This window comes from Monodon monoceros, unplaced genomic scaffold (genome assembly GCF_005190385.1).
Source record: "Monodon monoceros isolate NGI ecotype Baffin Bay Population unplaced genomic scaffold, NGI_Narwhal_1 Super_Scaffold_16, whole genome shotgun sequence".
NCBI classification, from domain to species: Eukaryota; Metazoa; Chordata; class Mammalia; order Artiodactyla; family Monodontidae; genus Monodon; species Monodon monoceros.
In genome coordinates this window covers 3,232,589-3,244,604 of record NW_021703772.1, presented here as the reverse complement: position 1 = coordinate 3,244,604, position 12,016 = coordinate 3,232,589, and the positions used below count along the sequence as shown (strand labels likewise).

At 51.6% G+C, this 12,016-nt stretch overlaps 1 protein-coding gene across 10 annotated transcripts in view; it reads left to right on the top strand.

Moving 5' to 3' along the window:
• The window catches only part of LRRFIP1 (LRR binding FLII interacting protein 1), a 142,430-nt gene that overhangs the window by 107,366 nt on the left and 23,048 nt on the right, over positions 1-12,016 (top strand). For all 10 annotated transcript variants that reach the window (XM_029225261.1, XM_029225262.1, XM_029225252.1 and 7 more), the window contains 2 exons: positions 8,433-8,468; positions 8,918-9,043. In XM_029225261.1, coding sequence (XP_029081094.1) covers positions 8,433-8,468; positions 8,918-9,043 — 162 coding nt within the window. The remainder of the gene's footprint in view (positions 1-8,432; positions 8,469-8,917; positions 9,044-12,016) is intronic.

Genomic DNA, 12,016 nt, shown 5'->3' with positions numbered 1-12,016 from the left:
TTTTTTTTTTTTTTTTTTTTTTTTCGGTACGCGGGCCTCTCAATGTTGCGGCCTCTCCCGTTGCGGAGCACAGGCTCCGGACGCGCAGGCCCAGCGGCCATGGCTCACGGGCCCAGCCGCTCCGCGGCATGTGGGATCTTCCCGGACCGGGGCACGGACCCGTGTCCCCTGCATCGGCAGGCGGACTCTCAACCACTGCGCCACCAGGGAAACCCCTGAAGGGTTCACTTTTAAACATTTCGTTTGGAACATTATCTGTTATTGGAGCCCAACAGTTTTTTAGGGTAAAGTATCGGCCTGCGAGTGCCACGGCATCCCTAGCTCTGTTCCATCCCCCACTGTCCCGTTGGTCCTCTGTTCAGTGCCTGTGAAACAAACGACAGAGCTGCTCTCCTGTTTGTCACCCGGCCTGAGATGACCCAAGTTCTGCTTCAGAAAGCAAGGGGTCCTGCTACCTAGTCTCCATCATTTAAGTCTCATTATTGTGTGTTTTTCCCGTGGTCCTTGGAATTTTAGACAGTTTCACCGCATCTGATGCTTTGTATGAGGCAACTGTATTGTTCTCTTGACCATAAGGGATTGGCAGGGCACATCTGCCTGGGGGACATTTGGGATGGGGGGCTGACACAATGACCAGGGAAGGACGTCCAGTGGACAGGGGCTGGGCTGTGTGCCGAGCGGTGTGCATGCCAGCCCTGCACCACGGGGGCTGCCACACCGAGGGCCAGGACCCCTCCTCATAGACCCTGGGCAGAAGAAGGCAAAGATGGGCGAGGTTGAACTTGGAGCTTGACTGTGGTTTGTAACTCACTTACACAACACCACAGTTAGACGCATCGATGTCTAAAATTCAGGAAGTGTTCCTGGTCATCAGAGAAGAGGCCATGGGGCTGAGTCGCCCACTTGCACACGTGCACCCATGGGGTGCTGCTGATTTGTTTTTAAAATTAGATGCAGCCTTTTAAAGCCGGGAGGCTTCACACCAAATGCAGACGTCTGCTTCTCCTGGCGACGCAAAGGAATGGATCCCTTTTGCAGACTGAGCCCGTATTGCTGAATCGGGGGCCTCAGTCCCCCCACGCCTGCCCTGCTTTCCCCGACTCCAAGGCCAAGGCCAGAGCCATTCGTCACTGGGCTTGCCCGGATGCTCTCCTGCTAGTAGAGAAATGTTCTCTCCACCGTTTACACATCGAGGGTGAGAAAACAAAAGATAGATGAGGCAAGCGAGTATTAGAGCAGGAGAGCCTGTTTCCCTGTGGAATTGAAGGCTGCCCCCCTTGCCCCCCAGCAATGAGGGTAATAGGAGAAGCCGCTTCCTGACCGCACTGGGGTGGCGCAGGAAACGTGGGATGGCGGACACCCCACAAAGCCCGCTGCTTACTGCTCCAGCCAGGACCGGTCAAGCAGGGACGGTAAGATATCCAGCTGTTCCATATCACGTACGTTCAGTGTTCAAAACCTGGCGCGTCGCTTCTTCTGCACGTGGCAGACGGGACTGAAGCGCAGTGTTTGTGAGCTGAGGGATCCCTGCGCCGAGGTGAGCAGCCCCCGTCTGCGCGGGCCTGCCTGCCTGCCTCCGCCTTCAAGCCCTTGCTTGCGTGTTTCCGACGGAAGTCATCGGTGTTTTCCCATGATAGACCCGACGTGGAGAGCCGCCCGTTCTCAGGCATGATGCTCGCTCTCTGGCGCTCACTTTGGGGAACACGAAAGTTCACGGTCGTCAGAAGAAGCTGAGGCCTGACCCCTCCTGGGCTCCCTGCCTGGCGCAGCTCAGGCGAAGCAGGGAACTGTGCGCTCGTGATGGTCTGACGTCTTTGGGTTTATTCGGGCGTCAGAATGAAGTCTCAGCCTAGCAACACGTCTAGTTCCCCGGACGGAAGAGACTGAAAGCAGATATGAATTCCCCTGTCATCTGCTTCCTAAATCTGACAACAGTTTTTACTCCCACGAAATGGGTTTAGTGGACACAAGAGAGGTGAGCGTTCATCGTGCCCGTGTCCCTGGGGCCTGAGGACGAGAGGCGGGGGTCTCTTGGTAACTGGGGAGCCTGGCAAGACCTCCGCCACCGTCCCTTAGTCCCTGGAGAGCCCTGGGTTTGCAAGACTCCCAGGGGCTTGACTGGGCTGATTTTTCAGTTCATTACACACAGGTCATCAGTTCCGTCTCCTTTCTCCCCTGACTCAGCTGCTCATTGACAAAGGTCGGCTGACTCAGGCTGGCACGGTTAGTGAGCAGAGGTCAGCATCCGGGCACCTCACGCGGGTGTGGGGCGTCAGAGCTGAGGACGCCTCTGGGTGTGGCCCTCAGGAGGCAGAGACACCTGTGTGCCGCGCAGGGCACTTCCACGCAGTTATGGTGGCTCCTGGTCATCTGAAGGATAGAGCACAGGCAGCATTCCTGGCCTCTGCAGAGAGTCTGGAGGACAGAGCCGAGTGAGCCCTCTGCTCTGTGCTTCCAAACCGCAGTCCTCTTCCACGGAATCTGCCCCATTTCTCTTTTCTGAGCCTGCACAGTCACACCACTGGAAAGGGCTGGGAGTTTGCATTTTGGGCTTGCGAGACGAACAGTGTAAGTGGATGCATTTGGCCTTGTTGATTGGAAAGAGGCCAGGAAACTTGTGCTCAGACTCCCCTGGTCCTCCTGCCTGGGAGGGAGGCCTGCAGGGACAGGCGGTGCCCAGGGAGAGGCCCGTGGGGTGAGTGATCCTCCCCGCCTGGCTTCTCAGAAGGACGCAGAGCAGGAAGGGGGAGTTCCAAGACCCAGGTTAAGATGTCACAGCTCTCATTCCTGGCTGGGGACACCTGGCCAGGCACGTAGACTTCCTGAACTCCACCTGGAAAGACGAGTAATGATATGCTTGAGAAACAAAAACAAGAAAAGATTTGGGTTGATAACCTGCTTCTCCTGGGCGAGTTTTCCAGGGCTGTGAGTGTTGTCCACTATGGCTCGGGGAGAATGATCCCGCCTGGTGATCCATCAGGAATATGGTTCCAGGGGGTGGTACGGGTGAGGGCAGGGGGCAGGGGCCTCTCCGGGAGGAAGTAGGAGCCGGGGCAGGGGCAGCCCTGGGAGGCTCTGGGTGTGGGATGTAGGCTGGTGCCCCAGGGGACGGGCAAGTGGAGCATTGCCCAAGAACAAAAGTAACCAGAATGAGGGAAAATGATAGCTTGCCCCACTTTGAGAAAATAAAGGTACCTCAGCATCCAAAGACGCGAAGTGTGCCCCACCCCCTGGGTCCTCCAGCCTCGTGGGGAGCAGAGAGGGTGCCCGCCCCATCTCAGAAGGGCATACGCTATGGGACCTCATCTCATTTTTCACGTTCTGTAGCTGAGCCCTATTTTCTTCTCCAGAATCTTCCTGTTGAGGAAGTTGGGGTCCGTTCATTCAGCCAGTGTTTATCGAATGTTCTAGACACAGGGCTGCAGTGGTGAAGGAACACACCTGCTCCCCTCACAGACCTCAGCAAATGGGCGCAATACAGTATAGGACTCAGAGCACGGGCTCGAAGGAAAGAGGCAGGATGCTTCCAGGGAACTGGACTCGGGAGTCTGGGTAACCCAGGCCCGGAGAACAGCCCGGCAGAGGGCCTCGCCTGGAGGGCCCGACGCAGCTGTGTCACCCAGGCCTCAGAACCCAGCGAACCTGCCGGGTCACGGAAGCACCGGTCAGGGGTGTCCTGCGTGGCGCCCAGGTTCACGCGCCAGTGTGTTTTCAGAGAAGCATTGGTGGTGAACAGGAATCTCAGCCCCATCTGAGTTAGAAAAACAAAAGACTGTAATGACTCATGTTTTGTGTCGTGTGAAGAGGTGGAAGCAGGAACCAGGTGGGAAAACAGGTCTTGAATTATAAATACAAGAGTTCAAGGACCAGTCATTCAGGATGAGGTCAATATTATCGGATTTAAACCAGAAATTTCCATTCTAATGGTAGCCTCCACTGCTGTTTATATCTGAAGGAAAATTACCCTTAAAATGGGTGTTTTCTGAGCAGCGTTCAGTACTGTCAGTCGGTTTCTCGAGAGGGACCCCGTGATGACACTGCTTCCGTGATCCCATTTCCCATCTGGGGCTTGGGGCACCATGAGGAAAAGTCCCTTTGTCCCTGGCCCCCTTGCTAGGGTCTTCCCACGCCCACCTACTGTACTCTGTCTTGAGGAAGGTGGGCAAGCCAGGTGGTGATATGGAAAACATGGAATTTGAAACCTCACCAGACATTATATTTAAGTGAGCCTAAATAGTATGCTCATTTAGACAGGATTTTAGAAGGTTGGAATTAACAAAATATTTAACGTGCTACGTTAAGCGTTTGTTTCTGAAAGGAAGAGTTGCCATAATTTAAAAGTTCACAGAATTTCTTTGGAAGTGACTACCTCCCGTAGATTTTAAAAGATACCTTTTTATACACTCCATTGTCATTATAAAATACTGGTTTGCATGTTTCATGAGGCTGTTACTATAAAGTTTTCACACTGACCTAAAACGTTTAGTATTGCTCGGTAAATGAGAGTAAGAAGGCTGACAGGCTGCAAGGTCTGTGGTGCTGCCGCCCTTCCTCGGATAAGAAGGCGATGTCCACGAGGTCCTGTGGCTCGTCCCGGGACCCGTGCTGCCGTGGGCTGCAGCGTGTTGGGACACGTGTGGTCCACGGCATGCCCTGGGTCACATCATGCAGCAGAAGCGACAGTGTTTAAAACCCTTCCATCTATTCTGTTTCTTTGTATATTATTTTCAGAGATAAAGTACTATGCTTTATGTCAAATTAAACTCACCGTCAGGGTTACTTATCTGTTCCTTTGTTAGGGGCAGTGAGGGGTGCCCTGCCTGACCAAGGCTCCCTGGGCCGGTCCCACTCCGTTCGACGCAGGCTGCCATCTAGTGGCATCTGGTGGGGCTGCAATGGCTCCATGCTGCTGCACGGCTTTTCTCCCTCCATCCCTCCCTTCCTCTTGCCTTGCCTTCCTTCTCTCCTTTCCTTCCTTCCTTCTGTTTTATTGAAATATAGTTGATTTACAATGTTGTGTTAATTTCTGCTGTACAGAAAAGTGATTGTTGTACATATATATATTCTTTTTCATATTCTTTTCCATTATGGTTTATCACAGGATATGAAATATAGTTCAGTTCCCTGCGCTATACAGTAGGACCTTGTTGTTTATCCAGTCGATATATAATAGTTTGCATCTGCTAATCCCAAACTCCCAATCCGTCCCTCCCCCAACCAAAACTGCACCACTTTCCATGGGGCTCCGCGTACTTCTTAGGTTGCAGGAAGGCCGGCAGATACACGTGTCCCTTGTCATTCAGAAAACAGACAAACGTCAGTCACCCTGATACTAAAATACAGATTGGAAACAACAGTCAAGCATAGATTGGCTATAACTCTCACTGAGAGCTTAATTTTTCCCTCCGTGGTCTCTACTTAAAAACATGTCCTGAATTTTCACATTCTGAGTTCGTTATCTATTTCAGAACAAAGGCTTTTTTCAAACTACTTTTAAACTAAAGAGAAAGCTATGGTTTTAGGGTTTTTTTCTCCCCTATTTGGTGTTTTGCAAATTACAAGAGCAGTGTGTGTGTTTATGGTGAAACAATGCAGAACAAAGCTATGCCAAAGGCCCCCAGGAAACCAGTGCTTTGGGGTCTGGTGTATAGTTCTCGTCTTTCTCACAAGACATACTACAAAAAAGAAAGCGGGGTCCTCATTTTCTGGGCATGGATATCTTTGTAGGTGAACACAGGATTTCTGGAGCTTCGTTTCTCTAGGCAATATTTATCTGTTGCTGAGGAACAGGAAAGACACTATTTAAACTGCAGAGCAAAACAGCAACAGGCTTCTCACGGTAGCTTGATGGTCTGTTCAACTGAATCTTCCCTTTCCACCAACAGTTAAAATACCCTCTTTATTTTCATCTCATTAATATTTGTTCTGCAAACTAACTTATTCTAGGGAATAAAGGCCTTGTGTCCAGGAGATCTAATGAATGGATTCTGCAGCAGAGCAAGTGCTGGACAGTAACTTTTCCTTCGTTGTTTGAAATTTTCAGGAATATTTGTATTCCCAAGTGGAGAGGAGACCCACAGTTGAAATGCTAAAATCATCCTCATGACTCAGCACATCGGTCGGGGGGCTCCCTGGAGCTCTGCCAGGGAGGATGAGATAGAACCATCTCAGTTGTAGGCCATCTACAGATGTTCCAGAATATCTAGTTAGGCTGGTGTGACATGCACATCTGAAAAAATAAAAATATATAAGATTACACACGCTAAACGCACGTGCCAACAAATGGCAGGCGGTGTGCGACATGGTAGTGAGTGAGCTGTCTTTATCTAACAGGCTGTGACTGCCACATCGAGTGTGAAAAAGGATGCACGTGGCCAAGAGTGTCTGGAAATCTCCTGTCCTTGGAGGCCAGCCGGCTGTGGCCCAGTGGAGAGGAGAGTCCTCTGGGCGTAGGCAACGCCAGAATCCAAAGCCCCACCCGCCCAGGGGCTTATTTAGCAAAAGCTGGGAGTGGGGCCAGCGCGGTCATCCCGCTGGCCTGGGGGCTGCAGCTCCTTCACGCCCTCTCCTCAGGACAAGGAGACCGGTTAGCTGAGAGCAGGAAGTTCTTGCTGAAGACCCAGATGTGAGCTGGGTGCGTGAGAACAGATGCAGTGGATTTGGGGGCCAGACCCGGGGGCAAAATTGGATCTGTCAAGCAGAAGACCCTTGAGCTTGACTCTCCTGAGCTCAGAGCTGGTTTCAGAAGTTGCCTTCTTTTGAATTAATCAAGTATTTTGTACGATTCCATCTGATCCCCTTGGTCGGCTGATGAGCTCTCACGCTTTGCTGTGTCATTCTAGCGGTTACTTCAGGCATCCTGCCCTTGGAAAGCAGGTTTGAGGGGCGTGAAGGAGAGAAGGTGGCAGTCAGTGAGCCTTCTTGGTGGGGGACAAGATGGTGAGGATGTGGGCATCCAGCCCAGCACGGGCCCAGGGTGGGCAGAGGACAGGAAGTGCTCGTCTTTACAGGAAATCACCGCCATTACGGCATCCTGACCTGTGCTTAGCGCCTGCACCCACATGCCCCGTGCATGACGGCCATGTGGGCAGTTGACCTGTTCACGAGCCGCTCTGCGGTGGCCTTGGACCCAGACCCGTTAGGATATGTCCACCTGCAGTCTGGGTGGTCTGTGGCGTACACAGTCAAGGGTGACTGCAGGGTCCCAGCTCACTCACGAGGTCTCCTGGATCAAAGGTGTGATCCCACCCGTCACGGGCATCTGCAGTTGACTCCCTGGCCATCAAATTTAAGAACCTCTGAGCTACAGGAGGTGGGGTTGGAGGCATGATGGGAGAATCCGGAGAGTCTGGAGACAACTTGGTGCAGGGTTCTCTCGCCCTCTGGGACCTTTCCCATGGACTTTCGGAAAGGAGCCCTCAATGTGCCAGAAAAAAAAAGAGAAAGTTGGCCTTTCGTTGCATGCTAAGCAAAGAAAGAAATAGCACCAGTGCAGCCTCAGACTGTTGACCCCAACAGACCTTCTTCATAGGGCAGGGGTCTCCCATAGGGTTGAAGCAGATGTGCTGTCTTGGGGCTCCACAGGCTGCTGGGGGTCCCGCAGAGACGCCTGTTTGCAGGAGGGAAAAGAGAGGATTCAGAGACAGTCCAAACAGGAAAGATTTTGAAAAGCCAAATTCTTGGGGTCCCCCTTTTCACCCAGCACATTCTCCTGTACCGTCACCCACCCCCAGCCAGCTCCCCACATCTGGGTGTCTGTCTCAAAATGTTTACACTAGAATTTTCACGTTGACTCAGTTACTCAGAAGCAGTGGAAAAGCTGCAGTTGTGGCTCCACTGCTTTCTCTTGCTTTGGAGGCCAAGTTTAGTGATAGTCAAAATTAAAACTGTGTGGTTGCATCTTCCGGCCCCCAGAACGCTGGTCATATTCTCACGTTCCGATCATAGTAATTGTGGTGGGTGAATGAGGCTGGTGCCTGTCCTGTCCCACACTGTGTCCTGCACACATGTAGAAACTGGTCAAGTCATCCTGTTCAGTTCATTCACAAATCATCTTCCTGTGGAAGTTGTGAAAGTTGAAATACCACACGGTTAAATTCAACCAGGCTCACTGAGCTGCCCGTGGGCCACCGCTGTGACACCAGCGTATCCGAGAGTCTCATGGTAAAGGAGTGTTTAAAATCACAAAGGGGGGAAGATCCCACATGCCTCGGAGCGGGCCCGTGAGCCATGGCCGCCGAGCCTGCGCGTCCGGAGCCTGTGCTCCGCAACGGGAGAGGCCACAACAGTGAGAGGCCCACATGATGCAAAAAATAAAAAAATAAAATCACCAAGGAAGCTGATGCTTTATTTTATTATTATCTTACCCCCTAAATCCAGATTCTCCGTTTAATGCTTTTAAGTATTTAATATTTATCCATTTTCCTCTCCAGGTTGAAGAGAGACCAGAAAAAGACTTCACGGAGAAGGTAAGGAATTCCTGTAGAGCTTTATGTTGTGTCATCTATAAACCACGAGGGTCCCGAAATTTATGGATGAAACTAACAAGAAAATATATTGCTTGATCTTTAATAAAGAATTCCACCATGGAGTGAACAGGACTAGTGGGTGGCTCGCCAGGCAACACACAACCTTTGGGGTCCCCGGGGGGGGGGGGTGGTCACTTCCAGTGTGCATGTTAAACCTGCAGAACGGTGAAGGAATTCACGATGGGCCCAGCCATGGAGCTTACGGTTACTCCAGACAAACCCTGAGCATCCATGAGGCCCCTCGAGATGAACCTCGTTTTCTTGCTCACCGTAAACCCACCAAAGATATTGCAATTTGGAACCTGAATTCAAGGAAAGGTACCATCCTAGTAGACTGAGAAATAATCTTGGTTTGGGCTGAAATCCCATTTGCTCTTGCCACTTTGCAGGGGTCTCGTGGGCTGCCTGGCCTGTCTGCAGCCACACTGGCCTCCCTGGGTGGGACTTCCTCTCGAAGGGGCAGCGGGGACACCTCCATCTCCATTGACACTGAGGCCTCCATTAGGGAAATCAAGGTAAGGCCCTCTACTTACGCGTGACCTAGAGAAACCTTCTGTGAAAATCAGTCTTCAAGTAAAGTAGGATTTAATTTGTGAAGTTCCAGCTCTTTCTTCTCCGTCTGGTCTCCCCTCCATCCCATTAAGCTTGGTGTTCTAGTAACAGTAGGGCCCGGCCCGGTTCTGGTTCCCGCAGGGAGCCGCCGCCCCTGACTTCCCCGCCCCGGTAGGGCCAGCACACCTGCGCTGGGATCCCTCAGCTCCCCGGGCACACCTGGGCGAGACCCCTCACCACGCTGCCCTGAGGTGCTCAGCCATCTCTGTACACAGGGCAGGAGTGGACATTCCGCCCACAGCACTGGAAGGTGCTGGACACATTACTCGCTGCCCCCGACAGTACCACCCTGCCCTTCGCGCATCCCCGCCCTCTGCCTGCAGCGTGCCCTTCCTTTCCCTTTGTCATATGCGTAATATGCCTTCAGTAGACCCCTTCGTGGTATTTTAGTGATTTTTCCTTCTCCCACTGGTCTGTGGACACTGTTCTCTGTTACACCCTCAACACTGAGTGTGTGACAGAGAAATGGGCCTCTGCTTGTTAAAGTAACTAGGGACGTTGCATCTGAAAAGGACACTGTGCAGAGGGAAGGCTGAGTCACCAGACCTCGTGTCCTCTGGAGAGAGCACGAAGGGCAGGGAGGCTCTTCCGGGTCAGATTTGCCTTCATTTACGGAAGAGCTTTCTAGTAATGAAAACTGGTGAAAGGGAACCAGCTTCCATTGGTGCTACCTGAACAGATGGATGGCATTTGCCAAGGAGGCCAGAGAAGAGCTTAAGCATCAGGGCCGGTGGGACTAGGTCCCCCTGCAGACGCCTTCCAACGCTTGTGCTTTATAAGAACAATGTTTTGACTTCTGTTCCTGAAATGTCCCTCCCTGTGTGGTCCCTCGGCCTCCTGCAGCCCTTTGGTCATCCTTTCCCGCCTTGAAGTGGAGTTGGCTGCAGTCATAATCTGCGTCTGGTCTTGGGGTTGTGAGCATGATTCAGTCGTTCAGTAAGGATTTACTGCAACTCCAGCTCACGCCAGACACCAGCCCCTGGGAATGTGGCGGTGAACGAGACGGGAAAGTAGAGTCCTTGGGCTCTGTAAGGGCAGGGACAAGGCTTTGCTGATTTCTGTCTTCAGCATCTTACTGTATGTAGCACAGAGCAGAACTCAAAGAGCTTGAATGAACTGTTAAGTATGAGTAAGTTAACCTGTTCCATTTTCAGAAGCTCATTTTATAAAACTGCGTAAAAATATATGAAGCCACATACCTTTGATAAAATTGTGTGAAAATACCATATGAGATACACCTACATTTTCATCTTTGTAGTGTTGAAATTCATCTTATTTTCCTTTTAACACTTAAAAAAGTTAAACGAAGATTGCTGCTCCAACTACTCAAATAAGGAAACCGCCCAGAACTAGAAAAGAATCAGAGAATCGCCTCTCCTTCCTTGTGGTCTCTGTCCATTTTTCCCTTTGACATCATTTGCCTTTTTTTGCCATTTCCCCCAGGAGCTCAATGAGTTAAAGGACCAGATTCAGGATGTAGAAGGCAAATACATGCAGGGATTGAAAGAGATGAAGGTACCGGCTTACGGAAGTGTGGACTCACGATATTAACCCAGCTTAACTTTAAAAATTCCTACAGAAGACATTCAGACTGCATGCTCGCTCTAAAGAGGCCCCAGACTGTAGACCTCAAAGTGGCAGGAATGCTAGTAGCACGGTGTGTGTGCTCAGGGTTTTCCCAAAGGCAGCTTTGAAACCAGGACTCGAAAATTGTAACTCCTCATTAGCAAATGTTACTAACATGTTTCCTGGTGCATGTCTTGGACTCACCTCCCCACCACACCTGGCTTAAACCCAGTTTCTCATTTCCCACAGAAGCATACCCTACACTTGAAGAAGGGTTTTTGGTTTTCTTCACTTTCCGCGGTCCTTACATACAAGGAGGGCTTCAACTTAATTTGCTTCTCAAAACACCTGATGTCTCCCGATAAGGAAGTTCTGTTGCTGTGCTTTTGAAACACACAAATTATTTGCATACTGCGCCATTTTACTAACCGAAGCAATGTCTGAATGTGTACCTTCTTGGATTTATTTGAGTAAATACACGGTACTCGTAGCAAGTGGAATTACTGCATTGTGCCGACCAGGAAACTGAGCTGCCAGGCTCCCTGAAGCGAGGTGGGGCGTCAGGGACTTTATTCTCTGGCTTCACAGGGCAGCTCGGGCAGCTCGTGAGTCTAGCAAGAGGTGGTAACTCTGTTCCTTCCTTTTCAGCTCCTGAGAAAGTACCCCCAAACCAGTCTGAGTTCGGTATCCCAGGGGCACCAAATCACATGACTAATTAATCCGTTTCCTATTTGTCACCGGGGGGGAAATTAAGATTCTGGCTTTCAACCCCTACTGGAGTTGGAGAGAGAGCCATGGAAGCAGCGCAGGGATCGCTGGTCCCACCTGAAATCCTTGCCCTGGTTTGCAAGTGCAGGCGAGAGCAGCGCTGGTCTCCGCAGAGCCTCCTGGTAGCACCTGACACACGCCCGACCCGCCAGTGCCCGCCTTTCTGTAGCTCAGGGTCCTTTGCACCTGGGATTCTGCTCTGTGTTCTCCCAGAGTCGTCTCCCGCTGGCCTGTGCTTCGGGATCCACACGCTGCTGTCCTCTGTGGCCTGCCCTGCCGGTGTGTGAGCCCCGGGGTTGAGGGGGGCATGTTTACTTTGCAGGCCTCTTTCCCCCGTTGTCTTTTCAAAGGAATGAGCGTTGTCTCTCCAGGACCTACCCAGTGAGGCCTGTGTACCTTGAGTTTTCCTATGGGTTGAACATGTGAACTTCCACTTAAGCCTTTCCTGGGTCATAAGCCCCAGTGGGGACAGTGGGCTGCTGGCGGCAGGTGTTCTACTCCCCCCCCCCCCCCCCCCCCCCCGCCAGCACTGGCTCTGTCCC